The 21,542-nt window shown below is 36.6% G+C and overlaps 1 protein-coding gene across 4 annotated transcripts in view; it reads left to right on the plus strand.

Annotated features, from left to right (window-relative positions):
- Positions 1–21,542, plus strand: part of LOC117310664 (ubiquitin carboxyl-terminal hydrolase 9X-like) — a 145,557-nt gene that overhangs the window by 13,461 nt on the left and 110,554 nt on the right. For all 4 annotated transcript variants that reach the window (XM_033850373.2, XM_033850374.2, XM_033850371.2 and 1 more), the window contains exons 2-5: positions 6,524–6,774; positions 14,819–14,964; positions 17,623–17,702; positions 20,580–20,692. In XM_033850373.2, the coding sequence (XP_033706264.1) occupies positions 6,682–6,774; positions 14,819–14,964; positions 17,623–17,702; positions 20,580–20,692 (432 nt within the window). In that variant the 5' untranslated portion in view covers positions 6,524–6,681. The remainder of the gene's footprint in view (positions 1–6,523; positions 6,775–14,818; positions 14,965–17,622; positions 17,703–20,579; positions 20,693–21,542) is intronic.

Below are 21,542 nucleotides of genomic sequence, written 5' to 3' on the forward strand. Positions count from 1 at the left end.
TTTTGTTTAAGATACTTGTCCAGAGTACCAGTACATTAAAGATACGCCTTCAGCCTTAACCGAATGCACTGTAGCAATTCAAGTTTTAATTTTAAATATTTGTATTAAAATTTAAATGTGTTAATTTAGAAATAGGTACTTTTATACTTTACCTTATTCTTTTACATAGGACTTAAAAATGCTTACTGAATCATAGTACAGAATAAACTATTATATGCATTTAACTCAGTGTTTCATGTATATTTTTATAATACTAATTGCAAAATAGTTTGTAAGTAGTTTAAGATAGTTATTGTTTACTGTCTTAGAATGGTTTACAAGAGCAGTGAGGTTTAGTTAGCTTCATGAAGGCTAAGTATAGGTTGAGCTTTTCTGTTATACTGCTTGAATCTACTGAGTCCAGATTATATGTATGTTATCTAAATTGTATTAAAACATACATAAGAAAATTTAGCACTTTCCTCTTTTCAGCTATACCGTTTAGTGACATTAAGTACATTCATTCACATTGTTATGCAGCCACCACCATTCATTTCCAGAACTTTATTCATCTTGTAAAAGTGAAACGATACCATTAAACAATAACCATTTCCCCTTTCTCCCAGCTCCTGGCAATTACCCTTCTACTTTTTGTCTCTCTGAATTTGATTACATACCTTATTTGAGTGGAATCATAAGTTATTTGTCCTTTTGTGACTGGCTTACTTCATTAACATAATGTCCTCAAGGTTTATCCATGTTGTCATGTGGGTCAGAATTTACTTTTTCTAAGGCTGACTAGTATTCCACTGTGTGTGAATACCATATTGTATTAATCCATTCATTTGTCAGTGGGTAATTTGGTAATTGGTTATACCTCTTGGTGATCAGGAGTAATGATGCAGTGAACACATTTTTGCAAATATCTGTCTGAGACTCTGCCTTCAGTTCTTCTGCATATATACGCAAAAGTGGGATTGCTGGGTCATATGGTAATTCTATTTTTTTATTTTTTGAGATACTGCCATGTTTATTTCCCATGATGGTTGCACCATTTTACATTCCCAGCAGTAGTGTACAAGAGTTCCAGTTAGTCCACAGCCTCATTAACCCTTATTCCTTTTTGTTTGTTTTCTGATTTTTTGATGGTAGCCATTCTAATGGGTGTGGGCCAATATCTCATCGAGGTTTGATTTACATTTCTTTAATGATTAGTGATGCTGAGTATCTTTTCATATGCTCACTATTCATTTGTACATCATCTTTGGAGAATGTTTGAGTCCTCTGCCCATTTTTCAATCAGGTTATTTGATTTTGTTATTGTTGAGTTATAAGAATTCTTGAATATTCTGGGTATTGCTCCCACATCACATATGATTTTTACATTTTTTGTTCAGTTCTACAGGTTGATTTGTTCAATTCTGCCTTTCACATTGTTGATTGTGTCCATTGATGTACAGAATTTTTTGAGTTTGAGATCAGTTTATCTATTGTTGCTTTGTTGCCTGTGCTTTTGGTGTTTTTGTCAAGAAAATTTTGCCACATTTAATGTCATGAATATTTTCTCCTGTGTTTTGTTCTAGGAGTTTTATAGTTTGGGGTTTTAGATATTTAATCCTTTTTGAGTTAATTTTTGTGTGTGGTATTTTACGTCAATATATTACATTCTTTTTTACATGTAAATATTCAGTGGATATTCAGTTTTCCCAGCAACATCTGTTTAAAAGATTATTCTTTTCACATTGAATGTTCTTAGTACTCTTGTTGAAGATCATTTGACCATATGATTGAAGATTATTTCTGACCTTTCTATTCCTTAGTCTACATGTGTGTCTTTATGTCAGAACTATACTGCTTTGATTACTGTAGGTTTGTAGTTTGTCTTGAATCGGGGGTTTGACACCTTCAACTTCGTTCTTTTTCAAGACTGTTTTAACTATTTAGGAGTTGGCTTGACATTACGTATAAATACTAGGATGGAGTTTTCTTTATCTTCAAACACTCTGTTTGAAGATATTGGTATTGATAGGGGTTGCATTGCTTCTGTAGACTGACATCTTAATAAGTCTTCCAGTCTGCGATATGAGATATCTTTACATTTATTCATGTCTTCAATTTCTTTCAGAAATGTAGTTTTTCAGGATATGTGAAATCTTTCCTTCTTGGTTAATTTTATTCTTAAGTTTTCTTAATTTCCTTTTTGGATTGTTCATTGTTAGTGAACTGATTTTTAAGAATCAAAATCATTTGTATCTTGCAAGTTCAGTGAAATTGTTAATTAGTTCTAACACTTTTTAATTTATATTGTGGAAGCTTTAGTATTTTCTACATACAAGATTATATCATCTCCAACAGACATAATTTATCTTCGTTTTTTGATTGGGATGCCTTTTTAAACTAATTAATTAATTTTCTTACCTAAATGCTCTGACTCAGAGTTACAGTTCTGTATTAAATAGAAGTGGTGGAAGTGATCAGCCTTATTTTATTCCAGATCTTAAAGGAAAAGCTTTCAGTATTGAGTATGATGTTTGTTGTGAGTTTTTCATATATGGCTTTTTATGTTGAGTTTCCTTCTCTTGCTTTTTTATTTCTTATCATAGCAGGGTGTTCAGTTTTGTCTAACCCTTTTTCTCAATCAGTTGAGTTGATCATTGGTATTTTTCCCTTTATTCTGTTAATGTGGTATATTACATTGATTGGTTTGAAAATCCTACTTGGTTGTGGTGTATAATCCATAATGTGCCGTTGAATTCAGTTTGCTAGTACAGTATTTTGGTGAGGATTTTTGCATCAGTATTCATCAGGGATATTGATCTCTAATTCCCTTGTTTGTAAAACATATTAAAAAAGAAAAGGATCTTAAATCAACAACCTAACTTGACAAGTTAAGGTACTAGAAGAAGAAGATACTCATCCCACAGTTAGCAAGAGGAAGTAAATAATAAAGATTAGCACTGAATTAAAAGACAAGAGAGAAGAAATAGAGAAATAACTGAAACCAAACTGCTCTTTGAAAAGATCAATAAAATTGACAAATGGAATAATAATGAAGAGAAGACTCAAATTGCTGAAATCAAATGAAACTGGAGATATGACACCTGGTCGCAAAATATGTCAGATTCTAAGAAAACGGTATGAAGTATTATACATCACCAAGTTAAGTAAAGTAGAAGTGGATAAATACCTAGAAACATTAACCCTACCAGAACTAACTCATGAATAGACATAAAACTAGTAAGGAGAATGCATCAGTAATCAAAAATCTTACAACAAAGAAAAGCACTGGACCTGATGATGTCACTTGTGAATTCTGTCAAACATTCAAATAACATCATAGCAATCATTCTAAAATTTTTTTAAAAGTTGAGGAGGGAATGCTCCTCATTTGAGTCCAGCATTACCCTGGTACTTCAGCCAGAGAAAGACACTATAAGAAACCTACAGACGGGTATCCCTTGTAAACCATGATATACAATAATCAACAATATACTAACAAATTGAATTCAGCAGCATATTAAAATGATAATACACAGTGAATAAGTGGGAGTTATTCCTGGAGTGTAGAGTGTAGGTTCAGTATATGAAAATAAATATAATCAAATTAACAATAAGGGAAAAAAATACATAATAGTCTCAATTGCTGCAGAAAAACATTTGGCGAAATTCTTTCAGCATTTTGAATATATCATCACTCTTCTAGCCTGCAGGTTTCTGCTAGAGAAATTTCTGATAATCATATATAGGTTCTGATAATCATATATAAGTTCTCTTGTATGTGACAAGTTATTTTTCTCTTGCTCTTTTTGAGATTCTCTTTTAGTCTGACTTCTAACAGTTTGATTATTAGGTGTCTTGGCATGGCTGTCTACTTCTTGGAGTTCTTTGTTGAAATTCTCATTTTGTTTCTGTATAATTTTCTGGTTTTGTTTAGTTATCTATCCGTGTTCTCTTTCATGTCATTCTGCATTTTTAAGACGGTTTAAAGAAATTCTTCTACGGGGTTGGTTTTTTGGACTTCTTCTTTTGATTAGGTCAGATTTCCCTAATCCCCAATGTTTTCATGTGTTCTATAATTTTGTTGTTGAGATTTTGGGCATTGGAGAAAATAGCTGCTGGTTCCAGTCTTTACTGACTGGCTTCCTGTAGGGGAAACCTTCACCAGTCAGCCCAGATAGATCTTTCAGACCTTCCTGGGCCTTCATGTCTTTGGCTTTGTGTGCTTTTCTCCAACTATATGTGGGTACTTTTGGCCATGTTCATTTGGCCATGTTCATTTGGCCATGTTCATTTCCATGTTTCTCATTAAGAGTTCTTGGTTTCAGTTTAACTAATCTCTTGCTCCTCCTGTCTTCCCTGTTGAACTGCAGAGTTCTGCTATAACATGCTGTGGCACTCATCTGTTTTCAGTGGCCTCGAACACTATGCCACTGTCAGGCCATTTGGAAATCCCTAGGAAAGCCGGAAATCTAGACCTAAGTTCCACTTTATTCCTTCTGTCCTGAGAAAGGAGTCAGTTGGAGCAAGGAATTGGGTATTATTTTTTCTCTTTTACTTTGAGCTACATTGGGTTGGGGAATGACCCAGTGTGAGTCAAACTTCATGAACTCTTATCCTCCTCACAGTTGTCGTTTCTGTTGTTCATGCAGTCATCTGGGTCCAGAAGCCCCATATTAACCAGTTTCTGGCTGTCTTACAATTATATTTTGATCCACATATTGCTGTTAACTTGTCTTTGAGGGAGATCTAGGGCCTGGAGCTTCATATTCTGCCATCTTGCTGACATCAGTCTCCTAGTACTAACTTTTATCTAGAGAAAGATGATACTTTCCTACTCCTAGAATATGTTGAACTACTAGAGTTTGAATATGACAGAAATGCTGTTGTGATCTAAAGGAAGTATCTAACATTGCGGTTTTGAATTACATTTCAAATGATTTGAATAATTACTCAATTGCTCAGTTGTGTCTCAGGGTATTGTATCTTTGTAGTGCAGAGTTTCTCCCTAGACAAAACACAGAGGCTTTGTGAGAAGTAATGGGTCTGTGATGTTGGAGAAAGGTGTTTTATTTGAGGGAAGGGAGATTGCATGGTCACTTTGTTTCCATTTACCCTAATAATACCCTGTTTTTTGAGAATGATTTATTCCCCTTGCTAAATTACTTAACATGTACCTCTGGATAGAGAGATAAGGGCAGACATAAAATGACAGATGAATACAATTTTAAGATATTTTAGTTCGAATAACGTCAAATGCCAAAGAGAATACTATGCAAGGGAAAAGTGTGTGAAGAAAAATTTAAGTAGGACCCCCTCACCTCCCACCCCAGGAAGTAGTGTTTTAGAGAGAGATGGGATTAATTCTAGGCTTCTGTACTTTCTTACCTGTGCTTTGTTAAATCACTCAATTTCTTAGAGCCTCAGGTTCTTAATTCATAGAACAAATTTCACAAAATCTGTGTAACTTCAGTTATGAAAGTCTTAGTTAAGTCTTGCTCTTGTACCAAGTGTCATCTCTCTTGTCCTCCGCAAAACACCCATACACATAAAGCTTTCATTGTAGGTTTAGAAATGCCTTATTTTCAGTCAGCCATGGAACTCCCTTAAGACGATTTCCTTAAAAGCAATTTTGAACACAAACCAGATGATGAGAAAGAGGAATGACAGACATTTTTTTCAAGAAATTCCTGAAGGACAGGTATCAGTGACTTTCGCTAGAGGAGTTTTAAGCATATTTTTGACCAAGAAAAATGGATCCAGAAAGAAATGGAGAAGCCAAAGTTTAAGACCAAGGCCTTTTTACACACGGAACATACACAGTGGGATCAGTAGCCCAGGTAAAAGGGCAAAAAGAACATTAGAATTGAATGGGTGGCTGATTTTTTTGAGTTGTAAGAAAAAATTAAATAGCTTTTGTTAGCAACAGAAGAACTCAACGAAAGATGATAGCGAATTTCTCTTGTTTTAATAATTGTCTACTTCATATAAAGTTTTTGAATGAGAATGTTTAAATATGGCAAAACAAAAGTGAAAGACTCTGTGATCTTCAAGTGACCATGTGGAGATATGTGTGTGTATATGTATTTATGTAATCTGTATGGATACTTCAGATGTTTTCTTGATCTACTTTCCCCCTCTAATCCTACCTTTATGAAATCATGTTTTATCTTAATTGGCTTTTCATTTTATTTATTTAAGAGCAGTCTACACCTTTAAGTATCTATATTTTCTCAGTATTTGATGGGCATTTTATAGATTCTTTCGTTAAGTAAAAGATAACTAAGAACTTTGTATTTTTTCTGGAATATTGTATCTAATATTAAGACTTTTATGTTTTCTTGTTATAACTACTGGTACAACAATGTAAATTTATTGAGTAACAATATTTATAAAAATTTTACTTTTTCACTTCTATTTATTTCATTTTTATAGCCATCTCTTACTGATTGTAAAGACGTGATTACCATACACATTAAAATTGGAACGATTCATTATTTTTTTAATACTTAATACAAGTATACCTTTTGTTCCCTTCTACTTTTAGGTAATGAAATGGTCTCTGCAAGATGGTCTATCTTTGAATTGGAGATATTTAAGGCTGACATATGCTGGTACTTCAACTCTTATAAGTGGACTATAATTTCTTCTCTTACGACGACTAAATAAACAGACAAAATAGCAAAAATCTGTTCTGTGTCGAGTATGACTGCCACCACTCGTGGCTCTCCAGTAGGAGGGAATGACAGCCAGGGCCAGGCTCCTGATGGACAGTCTCAGCCCCCCTTCCAGAATCAGGTAGGTAATGAAGGCTGTGTTTTCTTGGGTGCTATGGATTAGTAAACGATGGCCAGATGTCCTGAATAATTTGTAAAGTAATCATAAAAGCTATTGTCATTTTAAGTTACACTTTAAAAAAGTCACTGAGGTTCGTAGTAAAAGGAACCGTACTGTACGTATGCTTGAGAATGTACCTCTACTTTATTTTATATGTAAGGCCCTCTGAGCATGAGGGCAAAAGAGTTAAATCAGTCATTGTATCCTTTAGTTATCAGCATAGATTCAAGTCAGCTGTTTTTGTTGACATCCCATCTTTGTACCCACATGTACCTTATGCATCTGGTTAAGTAATATAATATCTAATCTTCAGATGTTCCATATCTTTAGATTAAAAATTCCACGTCTTTAAAATGAAGATAAATGAAATAATGTAAGTAAAGAGTTTGACAGATTTTAGTGCCAAAGTTTTGTGCTGGCCTACACGGAAATAGTTTTTTTCCTTTTCTCTGGAAGAATTTGTATAAAATAAATTTATTCAAAGCTTAATTAACATTAATTCTTTGATTCTAATATCAGATATTGGTCATTTGTATTTATTATGTCTTAGGGGATTAATCAGTTTCATTAAACTTTGCAAAATAGAGTTCTGGAAAGGTATTGCCTTTTATTTTTTTCCTCCCATTTGTAATTTTTTTTCATGTTCATTAGATCATTCCTTTTGTTTTCCTGGGGTTTAATTTGTTGTTCATTTTCTAGTTTCCTGATAATGAACTTTAAATAATTGTTCAGCTTTTCTTTCACTTTTTCCATTTTCTAAAACACGCAATTTATACTATAAATTTTTGCTAAACCATATCCTGTAACTTTTTTTTTTTTTTTTGTGGTAAGGGGGCCTCTCACAGTTGTGGCCTCTCCCGTTGCGGAGCACAGGCTCCGGACGCGCAGGCTCAGCAGCCATGGCTCATGGGCCCAGCCGCTCCGCGGCATGTGGGATCTTCCCAGACTGGGGCACGAACCCGTGTCCCCTGCATCGGCAGGCGGACTCTCAACTACTGCGCCACCAGGGAAACCCTGTATCCCATAACTTTTGATATGTTTATGGTTAGTGTTACTCAGTTAACATTTTAAAATTTGCATGGTAATCTTTCTTTGTAAGGATTCTTTATAAACACCATGCTTTGTTTTCAAGCAGTTAGAGATTTTCTGTTTAACTTTCTGTCATTGGTTTGTAGCTTAATTCCTCTGTTATTAGAGAATCTATTCTCAGTGATGCCACACTTAGGAACTTTTTGAGGGTTGGTATGTTACTCAACATAGGGTTAATTTCACTTCTGCTTGGCAAAAATACTATATATTATGTATGCTGTAGCATTCATTATGCATGTCAGTTGTTTCCAGTTTTCTCAGTATTCATTGCATATGTTTTATATAACCTTGTTTTATTTTGTTTTAAATCTGCTGGTTTTATTACTCGTTGAGAATTCTGTTGATCTCCACCTGGGATTGTGGGCTTGCCCATTCCGCTTTTATATGCTATATTAATTTTAGCTAGACATATTTTGAACCAGTAAGATGCATTCACATTGAAAATAGTGATTTTGCGGGGAGGGGGTGTTTGACTCATTAATCTTTACGTGCACACCTCTTATGTGTGTAGAGATCTCTTTAATTAATTTTATAAATTTATTTATATATTTTATATTTGGCTGCATAGGGTCTTTGTTGTGGTTCTTGGACTTCTCATTGTGGTGGCTTCTCCTGTTGAGGAGCATGGGCTCTAGGTGTGCAGGCTTCAGTAGCTGTGGCTTGTGAGCTCTAGAGCACAGACTCAAAAGTTGTGGCACATGGGCTCAGTAGTTGTGGCTCGTGGGCTCTAGAGCTCAGGCTCAGTAGTTGTGGCGCATGGGCTTAGTTGCTCTGCAGCATGTGGGATCTTCCCAGGCCAAGGCTCGAACCCGTGTCCGTTGCATTGGCAGACGAATTCTTAACCACTACGCCAACAAGGAAGTCCTAGAGATCTCTTTAATCTCTAGTAACTCTTCCTACCTCAAAGCCTAACTCTCACATATTAGTATAGGTGCACCACTTTGCAGGGAGGTTGGAAAGTTATTGTTATGAAGGATATCTCATCCTTTTCTTTTTTAAACACCATTTGTTATTTTTACTGTCGTCTTTCATTAATTCCCCTGGGTACTACTGTTTTAAGTTATTCTCTTTTGTACTTTTTACTTGTGTTTAATGGGATTTTAGGTTTAGAGCAGACTTGAGCAGAAAGTATAGAGTACCTCCCTATACTACCCTCACACCCTGCACCACAACCATCCTTGTTAAAATCAATGAATCTATATTGACAGATCATTATCACTCAAACTCTATAGTTTACATTATGGTTCACTTGCATGTTATCTTCTGGGAGGATTACAGTATTGTGTTTTACATTTAGGTTTCTGATCCACTTTGAGTTTTCATCGTGAAGGGTGTATCATCTTGTTTCTGAATTCATTACTTTGCTTGTGGATATCCAGTTGTTACAACATTATTTATTGTAAGGATGTCTTTTCACCATTGTTATTGTCTTTGTTCCTTTGTCAAAGATCAGTTGACTGTTGGTATGGGTCTATTTCTATATGTTTCTTCATTCCTTGAACTTTATATTTGTTTTTAGTATGTAAACTTTTAGACAGTTTTCAGCAAATGCAACATCAAGTTGAATTTCCTTTTTTTTTTTCAGTATGCGGGCCTCTCACTGTTGGTGAAGAAGGAAAAAGAAATTCGTGCTAGGTTTGCAGTTCCACCTCTAACTGCAAAAGTTATAGCCACAGTGCATGATAAATGCTTAGTTTAGATGGAAAAGGCATTACATTTGTACAAGGTCTTTTTTTGTTTGTTTGTTTGTTTTGAGGTACTCGGGGCCTCTCACTGTTGTGGCCTCTCCCGTTGCGGAGTACAGGCTCCAGACACTCAGGCTCAGCAGCCATGGCTCACGGACCTAATCGCTCCGCGGCATGTGGGATCTTCCCGGATTGGGGCACAAACCCGCGTCCCCTGCATCGGCAGGCGGACTCTCAACCACTGCGCCACCACGGAAGGCCAAATTTTGCTTTTGATCCACTCAATCTTTGTCTTTTAATTAGTGTATTTAGACTACTGATGCTTAAAGTGATTATTGAAATAATTGGATTAATACCTTCTGTATTTGTTAACTGTTTTCTGTTCATTGCTCTTGTCCTTTGTTCCTGGTTTTGTGTGCCACTTTCCTTCCACCTTTTGTGGTTTTAATTGAGCATTTTATGATTCTCATTTCTCTCCTTTTTTTAGCATATCAGTCATAATTTTTTTCCTTTATAGTGGTTACCTTAGTGTTTGCAGTATACGTTTCTAACTAATCTGCACATTCACTTTCAAATAACACGATAACAGTTATATGGGTAGTTTAAGTTCATTATAATAAATTATTCATAACTCCTCCCTCTGGTTCTTTATATCACTGCCATTATTTATTTCATTCACCCCAAATCTATTATCCTTAAATATATTGTTGCTTACATTATTTTGGACACATTATGAGTTCACATAAGAACTAAGATAACGAAAGTATTTATTTTGTCTTCACTTACTCCTTTTCTAATGCTTTTCCTTTCTTTATGTTGAACTGAGTTTCTGACCCATATCACTTTTTTTCTCTTTGAAAAACCTAAAATTTCGTGCAAGGCAGAACTACTGACTATAAATCCCCTTAAATTTTGTCTTAAAGATTCCTCCTTCACTTTGAAGTATGTTAGTTTCCAGGACAGAGATTTCTAGATGGGTGGTTGTTTTCTCTTAACTCTTTGTTTTTTAATTTTTATTGGAGTATAGTTGATTTACAATGTTGTGTTAGTTTCTGCTGTACAGCAAAGTGAATCAGTTATAAATATCCATGTATCCATTCTTTTATAGATTCCTTTCTTTATAGGTCATTACAGAGTATTAAGTAGAATTCCCTGTGCTATACAGTAGTTCCTTATTAGTCACCTATTTTATATAGTGCTGTGTATATGTCAATTCCAATCTCCCAATTAATCCCTCCCCCTCTTACCCCCTTAACTCTTGAAATATTGTGGGGTTATTTTTCCTTCATGGCTTCTGAGGAAAAGTCTGCTGTAACTTTTTTTAAATAATTTTTTGATATGGACCATTTTTAAAGTCTTTATTGAATTTGATACAGTATTGGTTCTGTTTTATGGTTTGTATTTTTAGAGGCATGTGGGAGCTTATTTAGCTCCCTAACTAGGGATTGAACCTATGCCCCCTGCATAGAAAGGTGAAGTCTTTTTTTTTTTTTTCTCTTTTTTCAGTACGCAGGCCACTCACTGTTGTGGCCTCTTCCATTGCGGAGCACAGGCTCCGGATGCACAGGCTCAACGGCCATGGCTCATGGGCCCAGCCGCTCCACGGCATGTGGGATCCTCCTGGACCAGGGCACGAACCCATGTCCCCTGCATTGGCAGGCGGACTGTCAACCACTGTGCCACCAGGGAAGCCCGGAAGGTGAAGTCTTAACCACTGGACCACCAGGGAAGTCCCAGCCTGCTGTAACTTTTATCCTTGCTCATTTATAGGAAAGATTCCCCAGCCCCCCAACTAATGACTTCTTTCAAGATTTTTCTTTACCATTTACTTTTTGCAGTTTGAATATGATATGCCTAGGTGCTTTTCTTTCTTTCTTTTTCAAACATTTATCCTGCTTGTTTTTCTCTGAGGTTTTTGGATCTGTACTTTGGTGTAAGACATTAATTTGGGGAAAATTCTCAGTCATTGTTTCAAATATTTCTTTTTTTTTTTCTCTCTTTCTGCATTCTGGAATTCCAAGTATGCACATGTTACACCTTTTGTCGTAGTCCTTCAGTTTGTTCCTCTTTTTTCTTATCTTTTTTCTCTTTGCTTTCCAGTGTTGGAAGTTTCTCTGGACATATGATTAACCTTAGAGATTCTTTCCTCAGCTGTGTCTAGTCTACTAAGGAGCCCATCACAGGCATTCTAAATTATTGTTACACCATTTTTGATCGCTTGCATTTCCTTCTGGTTCTTTATTAGAATGTCATCTCTCTGCTTACATTACCCATATCTTCTTTAATGTTTACATTTTCCATTAGTGTCCTTGGCACATTAGCTGTAGTTAAAGTTTTGATCTGATAATTCCATCATCCCTCCCGTATTTGAGTCTGATGCCTGCTTTGTCTCTTCAAGCTATGTTGATTATCTTTTAGTATGCCTTGTAATTTTTTGTTGAAATCTGTACATACTATATTGGATGGTAGTAAGGAGGGACAGGATTACTGGAGAGGGCTAGTATTGGGTGTTTCTCTTTTCCCCTCGTGGAAGCCTATATAGCAGACTAGAATTTGCTGTTTTCCTTATTTCGGGTTGGTTAGGTTCTGATAAAAACCTAGGCGATTAGGCTCTGGAAAAGTTTTTCCTGAGGATAGGCGCTATTAAGAACAGAATGCTTGGGGACATATTTCAGAATGGCTACTTTGTACCACCTCCTCCTCCTTCAAACACAAGGGAATTTTTCTCTGATCTTCACTGTGATAACTTGATAGGACTTCTGGAAGTAAAACTCAGAAAAGTGTGGGGGTTTCCTTAAGTTTAGACCCCCCTGGAGTTTTTAAACTCTCAGACTTTCCATACTCCGCTTCCAGCAGTTAATGAATTAACAGTTTAGGTTTTCTTATCCCAGTACAGTAGTATCCCTCCCCTGCACCTTATCCCCAAGGAATACATTCCGAGACCCACAGTGGATGCTTGAAATTTCAGGTGGCACTGAACCCTGTATATATAGTGTGCTTTTTCCTAACCATTGATACCTATGATAAAGTTTAATTTGTAAATTATGCACAGTAAGAGGTGTACAATTTTATTAATAATAAGATAGACAATTGTTGGGGACTTCCCTGGCTGTCCAGTGGTTAAGACTCTGACCTCCCTGTACAGGGGGCACAAGTTTGATCCCTGGTTGGAGAACTAATATCCCTCATGCCACATGGCAACCTAAAATAAATAATTAATTAAATAAAATAGAAAAATTGCAGTAATAACATACTATAATAAAAATCATGTGAATGTGGTCTCTCAAAACACCTTGTACAGGCTTCCCTGGTGGTGCAGTGGTTGAGAGTCCGCCTGCCGATGCAGGGGACACGGATTCGTGCCCCGATCCGGGAAGATCCCATATGCCATGGAGCGGCTAGGCCTGTGAGCCATGGCTGCTGAGCCTGCGCGTGTGGAGCCTGTACTCCGCAACGGGAGAGGCCACAACAGTGAGAGGCCCAAGTACCGCAAAAAAAAACCAACCAAAAAACAAACAAAAAAACACCTTGTACAAATGTAATGCCTTTTCCATCTAAACTAAGCATTTATCATGCACTGTGTCTATACCTTTTGCAGTTAGAGGTGGAACTGCAAACCTAGCATGAATTTCTCTTTCCTTCTTCACAGTTTCACAGGTAGAAAATTCATTCTTACCATAGGTGTTAGTAGCCTTATATGATTTTTTTTCTTCCCTTGTTAATTCAAGAACTTTCAGCTTTTCACCTTAAGAACTTTACAGCTTTTCTTTGGCATTTCTGAATTGCCAGAATCACTATGCTTGTGCTTGGTGGTGATAATTAAGTAAAATAAGGGCTTCTTGTAAGAACACAAGCACTGCATTACGAGGACAATCTGATAGCCAGGTGATAACCAAAGTGATAATATTCTTGTCCAGTGCAGGACCGGTTGGGCAGGAGCAGGATGCCTTGAGATTTCATCAAGTTACTCAGGGCCCACAATTTGAAAACTTGTGAAGTGTTTATTTCTTGAATTTTCCATTCCATAGATTTAAACCACAGTTGACTGTGGGTAACTGAAACTGCAGAAAGCAAAACTGCAGCTAAGAGAGGGATTACTGGTCTGGTTTCCATGGAGGTTTCTGCTTGTGGTTTTCTGCTCTGGTAATTTTTGATTCTTTGTGTCCCCCCCAACTCTATTTTGATTTTGTGTGCAGCAGTTTTCCCCTTTGACCTTAATTATCTGCTCAATGTGAGAAGAGTTGTTGATTTTCATTTTATTCATCTCTTTTATTTTTTAAATATTCCCTTACTGGTTCTTTTTGAAGTATAGTTAATTTACAGTGTTGTGTTAGTTTCAAGTGTACTGCAATATTATTTAGCTCTTTTAATTGTTAGTAAGGAGTGACAGCTTACAGGCTCCTTACATATTGGACTGGAAACCAGCAGTCTCTTCCTATACTTTTACTTTCTTCTTTTTTGTGTACTTGTATTTAAGTATCTATATTTTATGTAGCCTATGGCTAAGTTGTTTTTTTTTTTTTTTGTAACTTAAAACAACACCCCTTTTCTCACAGTTTTGGTGAATGAAGAATTTGAGAGTGGATTAGCTGACTGGCTCTGCCTCAGTATCTTTTTTTATGGTTGCGGTCAGCATGTCACCTTGGATTATAGTTTTCTGGAGATTTGACTCGGTTTGGGGACTTCATTTCCACAGTGGCTCACTCAGATGACTTTTGGCTGGGGATCTCAGTTCCTTACCACATGGGCCTCTGTACCTGTGCACATTGCCTTCAAGACACTGTTACAAGTGTCTTCAGGACATGGTACTTAACTTTTTCCGGAAAGATAGCTCTAAGAGAGTCACCAGAAGTTATGGTGACTTCTGTAATGTAGCCTCAAAAGTTACTCTTTTCCACACTTTGCATAAAGATTTGTAATTACGGAGGTTCAGTACAACTATATTGTATTATCAGTAAACATTACAGAAACTGATGTTCTCTAATTTTAATCTGGTTAATTCATGTAGTACAGTGTAGCTATGAATTAACTTTTGTAGGGTTCTTAATTATGTGGAAGAATACTCATAGGTTGACAGGAAAAGATATCAGTGTGATTTCCATTTTGTCAAATATTTACAGATATATATTGACAATAAAAAATTTATATTTTCACATAACCTGTGTTGGCATCTGAATTGCTAAATATTGTACATGTTATAAAAATTTAAATCTATAATATTTAATTTTAAGGCCTCATCACCTGATTCCTTCAATGAGAATTCCCCACCAGCTCGTCCAGATGAACAAGGTCAAGGTGATGCTCCACCACAGCATGAAGATGAGGAACCTGCATTTCCACATACTGACCTGGCAAAGTTGGATGACATGATCAACCGGTAAGTTCGTTGTTTTGGGTGGGGTTTGTTGGTTGGTTGTGTGTTTTTGTTTTGTTTCATTTTGGGTTTGCTGTTTTTGTTTTATTTTATTGTAGTATGATTGATTTACAATGTTGTGTTAATTTCTTCTGTACATCAGAGTGGCTCAGTTATACACATATATATTCTTTGTCATCTTTTCCATTGTGGTTTGTCACAGGATTTTTTTAAAAATTAATTATTTGGTTGTGTTGGGTCTTCACTGCTTCACACGGGCTTTCTCTAGTTGCATTGTGTGGGGGCTACTCTTCGTTGCGCTGCACAGGCTTCTCATTGCAGTGGCTTCTCTTGTTGCGGAGCTCAGGCTTTAGGCACGCAGGCTTCAGTAGTTGTGGCACATGGGCTCAGTAAGTTGTGGCTTGTGGGCTCTAGAGCACAGGCTCAGTAGTTGTGGCGCACGGGCTTAGTTGCTCTGCAGCATGTAGGATCTTCCTGGACCAGGGATCAAACCCGTGTCCCGTGCATTGGCAGGCGGATTCCTAACCACTGCGCCACCAGGGAAGTCCCTGTCACTGGATATTGAATATAAGTCCCTGTGCTATACAGTAGGACCTTGTTGTTTAGCCATCCTATGTATTATGGTTTGCATCTGCTAATCCCAAACTCCCAGTCCTTCCCTCTTCTAACCTTAGGGTTAGTTTTAATTTTTTTTTTTTTAATGGAGGCAATAAACTAAAAAAACCTATCAGCATTGCAGCTGGTAGTAAATGAGAAAAAGTGGACTTCAATGTCACAGTCATCTTACTGTCCTTTTTTTAAAATATATATTTAAATTTATTTATTTATGGGTGCATTGGGTCTTCGTTGCTGCATGTGAGCTCTCTCTAGTTGCAGTGAGCGGGGGCTACTCTTTGTTGTGTGCAGTGCGAGGGCTTCTCATTGTGGTGGCTTTTCTTGTTGCGGAGCACAGGCTCTAGGTGTGTGGGCTTCAGTAGTTGTGGCTCGCGGGCTCTAGAGTGCAGGCTCAGTAGTTGTGGCTCACGGGCTTAGTTGCTCCGCGCTATGTGGGATCTTCCCAGAACAGGGATTGAACCCATGTCCACCATGCATTGGCAGGTGGATTCTTAACCATTGCATGACCAGGGAAGTCCCTTACTGTCTTCTTAATAGCCTTCACATTTTAGTCATTACCAAATACTTCATAACTCATTGTTCCTAATGCAGGCATTTGTATGGAGTTTTTTGGTTTTTGTTTTTTTCTGGTACACGGGCCTCTGTTGTGGCCTCTCCCATTGTGGAGCACAGACTCCGGACGTGCAGGCTCAGTGGCCATGGCTCATGGGCCCAGCTGCTCCGCGGCATGTGGGATCTTCCCGGACCGGGGCACAGGCTGTGTCCCCTGTATCAGCAGGCAGACTCTCAATCACTGCGCCACCTGGGAAGCCCTGTGTATGGAGTTTTTAAAATTGAAAGACAATGATGATAAGGATAAAGCTGTTAAAATATGATGATATGTGATGTTACTTGGTATGTTTCTTACCTAGAACTATATGTGGATATTTCCTTTTGAGTGTTTATGCAGTTCGTTTCTTCATGGTATACTGACTACTAGAGTTGCTAAGTGACTTTTGTTATTTCTACGATGTCCATTTTCTATAGGAGTCCACTTTTTCTCATTATTACCAGTTGCCATGCTGATAAAGTAGTGCTTTTCTAGTTTATTACTTCCAGTTTTTTACGGATCAACGACAGGGTCCTACTGTATAGCACATTACTGTAAGAGATTGTATTATTGTTTACTTTGTCTGATGCTTGTTATTATTACTAGAGTGTACTTCTAATTAGAACCAGAGGACTGAGTTATAGTAAATCCTTAGTGGCAGGGAACTAAAAAAGATGCTTTTCTGTAACTAAAAGTAACCCAAAAAGGTAGTATCAATTTATGTCTAACAGATGATTTGTAATAAGAAATCTTTATCAAAATAAGAATATTTGGGAATTTGCTATAATTCAGGAAAGGGTTTAAGGGATAGATAGAAGTAAGTTCTTTAGGGGAAGTAGTGGGTTGGTAGTGGATATATTCCTAAATGACTGAGCTTTTTTGATATTGGGGAAAATACTAATTGGATATGGTGGTATCTGTATCATTGCTTTGATGTTGAAGTATACTTATTGTATAAAAGCTTGGAGACCATATGAGTCCCATAATCTTCAGGAGAAGTTGATAGATCGTCCTGTGAAGGTGAATTGAGAAACCAGCCATTTGTCTTCTCATTTCTTTTGTCTGTTGTGAAGAAGACAAAAGAAAAGGGTTGTCATACTTGTTTTTTTCTCACTAATAAACCTGAACCTCAAAAGAACACTTTTCCTACTAACCCTAACAACAGGTATACACTTAATAATTATTTTTAGTTTTAGTGGTCTGTGAAAGTTATTAAAGGAATTCTCCCTTAATGCTATGTCTGTAGTTTTAGTACTTTAAAAAATTGTGTGTGTAAATACAGTAGCACCAAGCAAGTAATTTGCCAATCTCTTTTTTAAATTTTATGATGAGTACATAATATAGTCAGGGTTTCTTCACTTTTTCATAGTAAAAGCAATTACAGTAGGTAAGTTATTTATGGTATTTCATTTGTGCTCAAAGAATGCAGCATTTTAAAACTCTATGATAATTTTTAGGCCTCGATGGGTGGTTCCAGTTTTGCCGAAAGGGGAATTAGAAGTGCTTTTAGAAGCTGCTATTGATCTTAGTAAAAAAGGTGAGTTTATATTTTACTGTACTTTTTATTATGTATGCTATTATATATTTTTTCACATTAAAAAAAAATTAATTAATTTACTTTTTGCTCCGTTGGGTCTTTGTTGCTGTGCGTAGGCTTTTCTCTAGTTGTGGCAAGAGGGGGCGCATGGGCTTCAGTAGTTGGTGGCTCACGGGCTCTAGAGCGCAGGCTCAGTATTTGTGGCACATGGGCTTAGTTGCTGCGCAGCATGTGGGATCTTCCTGGACCAGGCTCGAACCCATGTCCCATGCATTGGAAGGCGGATTCTCAACCACCGTGCCACCAGCGAAGGCCCCACATTGTTTTTGAAGGCTTTGTTTTTTTCAATTATAAAATCCTAGACTACACTATATCGCTAAACTTTCTAGTAGGGCTTATGTATATTAAACTTAGAGCAGAATGTTCATAGAAACCTTAAGACAGCCTTTAAGGACCTCTGAGTCCTTTAAAATGTAATGCAGAATTTTATATGACTATTCATGTTTCTTAGAACAGGATCTGTTGTTTTATGTTTTGAAAGAAGTTGTTACTCAAAAGTCAAAAACATTTTTTAGAATGTAATAGATTTAAAAAATCTGTTATGTGAAAGAGTACACATTATAGCATATTTTACAGTTTATAAACTGTAAAACATTATAGAATATTTTACAGTTTAAAAACACTGTGTGGCCATATGACTTCAGATATTTTTGTAGTATTTTTTTGGTACCTAAACCATTTATATTTGAGAAATATGTTAATTTGCAAAATAATTCAGTAAAAAATATTTTAACTCAGCCATTTGAATCACTTACTAAAAAGCCAGTGAATCAAATGACATGCTAATGGAAGCCCCATCTGTTATTGTCTTTGTAATAAGCTGTCAAGATTGTATGTTTGACATTTTTTTAAACACAAAGGTTTTTTCTGAGAAAGATAAAAAGTCTTGGGAAATAAGGGTGTTTTGTGTGTGTGTGTGTGTGTGTGTGTGTTTTAAAGCAATTAACAAAATCTGTTACCAGATGTAAAAGTTTTGTGTTGCAACACATCATTTTTCAATGACTTTCTTCTACTAATAGGTGCACCTGAATTCTTGTAGCAAATGACTAATTTTTGTTGTATATTGTACTTGATTAAGGCCTTAAAGGCCAAAACAAAGGGCAGTAGCATTATATTTTCTGGTTCATCCAATGAGGAGTTGAAATGGGCTATCCACAGATGTATGTACTGAATGTAATGTCATTAGGCAAATTTTTAACATCTGTGATGCCTTGGGAAATCTGTCTGACTCCATGGCAAGGGTAATAATTTTATTTAACTTATAGAGACCTAACATTTAAAGAATGTTTCATGATTTTTTTTTTTTTTGCGGTATGCGGTCCTCTCACTGTTGTGGCCTCTCCTGTTGCGGAGCACAGGCTCCGGATGCACAGGCTCAGCGGCCATCGCTCACGGGCCCAGCCGCTCCGTGGCATGTGGGATCTTCCCGGACTGGGGCACGAACCCGTGTCCCCTGCATTGGCAGGTGGACTCTCAACCACTGCGCCACCAGGGAAGCCCTCATGATTTTTTAAAAAAAATCTTACAGACATAATCTAGTGTCCTATGAAAATATCTTACCAGATAAAAAATATTTCTCAACACTCAAAAAAATTTTATTGTGGTTAGTTTGGGTTGTATTTATTTATTTATTGAAGGGTTCATGTACTAGACATGTTTTAGGTCCTGACAATATGTGATGAACAAAAACTGAAAATGTTACTTAGTTTAATAGCATTGCCATTCAGTGGATGTATATCATTTTCAGGGGCTTTTCTCCACTTTTTTCTGGGGTCATGGTTACTGTATGAAGCAAAGTTTACATTTTTATGGAAGATCCTGGGTTTAACTGACATACCAATAAGTATATAATCGAAAGCACAGTATACTTTATTGTACTAATTTAGTTTCTGAGTTAAGACGAGTTACAAGTTGTCTTTTTGGATGAAGGCACATGAGTCTGCTCTATTAAATCACACAAAAGTAAAAAGAAAATTCTTAGATGCCAAGAAGTGAGAGAACTAATTAGAAAGACAGGATTCATCTTTTAAATTTTTTTTCAAGTAAATTTATTTGTTTACATATTTTATTGTTTTTTGCCTTCGTTGGGTCTTTGTTGTTCCACGTGGGCCCTCTCTAGTTGCAGCGAGCGGGGGCTCCTTTCTTTGTGGTGCACGGGCTTCTCATTGTGGCAGCTTCTTTTGTTGCGGAGCACAGGCTGTAGGTGAATGAGCTTCAGTAGTGGTGGCTCGGGGCTCTAGAACGCAGGCTCAGTAGGTGCGGTGCACGGGCTTAGTTGCTTCGTGGCATGCGGGATCTTCCCGGGCCATGGCTCGAACCCGTGTTCCCTGCATTGACAGGTGGATTCTTAACCACTGCGCCACCAGGGAAGCCCCTCATCTTTTAAATTTGATGATAAATAATTTACAGGCAAATGAAGTTTTTAAGTCACTGTTTAAAAGTTTGAACTGTTACTTTCAGTGAGTAAAAACAAATGGTTTGTATTCCCTGTCTACCCAGTAATTGTCTTTGTTTTAAAGTTTAAAGTTTAAAAGTCTAATTTCAGAGCATTTTCATCGCATTCATTAATTTGATATAGTTTTATACAACTCAGTGTTACTGAAGTTTATTGAGTATAGTAATTCATTTTTCTGAGTTACATGTTTTCAGTGTAAATGAGTTACCATTTAACCTCTCTTGGTAATGCCCTACCTTGTTTCAAAAGCTACAGTACTATTTTTTAGTTGGAAACCATAATAGTTCAAAACAGTTTAATGATATAACTGGCCAGAGAACTTTTTACTTTGTGTCAGGTTTAATTTTTTCACCTTTTCTTAGGTCTCGATGTTAAAAGTGAAGCATGCCAACGTTTTTTCAGAGATGGGCTAACAATATCTTTCACTAAAATCCTTATGGATGAGGCAGTGAGTGGCTGGAAGTTTGAAATTCATGTGAGTCTTATAATTTATTTTGGAGACTCAGGTTTACATGGTGATCCCTGTGGGTTTGTCTGGAAAACATTACTGTGAATAATGTATCAACTCTGCTGATGTATTTGATTCAGTTAAAGGTCTTTTAGAATGGGCTTGACATTTTGAGTTATGAAACCTTTGCTTCATCTCTCACCTGGAACCCCAGGTCCCTGTGACCTTATGTAAGATACCATATTTCATCAAATGTATTGGGTTGGCCAAATAGTTTGTTCAGGTTTTTCTATAAGATGTGATGGAAAAACCCAAACAAACCTTTTGGCGAATCCAATATGTGTTGTTGATTGGTAGAGTCGCCCTGATTTATTTACCAGTAAGAAAGCTAAATACCCCAAATGGGGAATATAATAGGAGACTCCCAGTATAGATGGCTACCAAAGGGTGTGTACAATTTCATTGAAAATGTAGCTGGTAATTAAACTCATCATGTAGAAATGATATCTTGCAAGATATCTTGCACAATTTAACCTTGGCAGTGAGTAGAGAGAAAGAAAATCATCCCTGGGAATTTAAAAAACTAGTATGCCCACAAGTTTGTGGTATGAATGCGAACTCAGTTTTAATAGCAGAAGTCAAACAGAATTTAAAGTAGTCTAAGATTGGTTGTATCTTCAAGTGACTGCATCAGGAAACACAAGTACTCTAAGGTAACACCTTCAGTCTAGGACAAAATTAATTCAAGCTACCATTAATTCTAAGATACCCTCATATTCCAGAGATTTTGAAAGTGAAAAAGTATGCATCTTAATAGAAGCATTGAAGCACTATAATTATTCCAAACCTCTGGTTATTTATAAAATGGAATTACTCA

Source organism: Tursiops truncatus (assembly GCF_011762595.2).
Source record: "Tursiops truncatus isolate mTurTru1 chromosome Y unlocalized genomic scaffold, mTurTru1.mat.Y SUPER_Y_unloc_2, whole genome shotgun sequence".
In the NCBI taxonomy this organism is placed as follows: Eukaryota; Metazoa; Chordata; class Mammalia; order Artiodactyla; family Delphinidae; genus Tursiops; species Tursiops truncatus.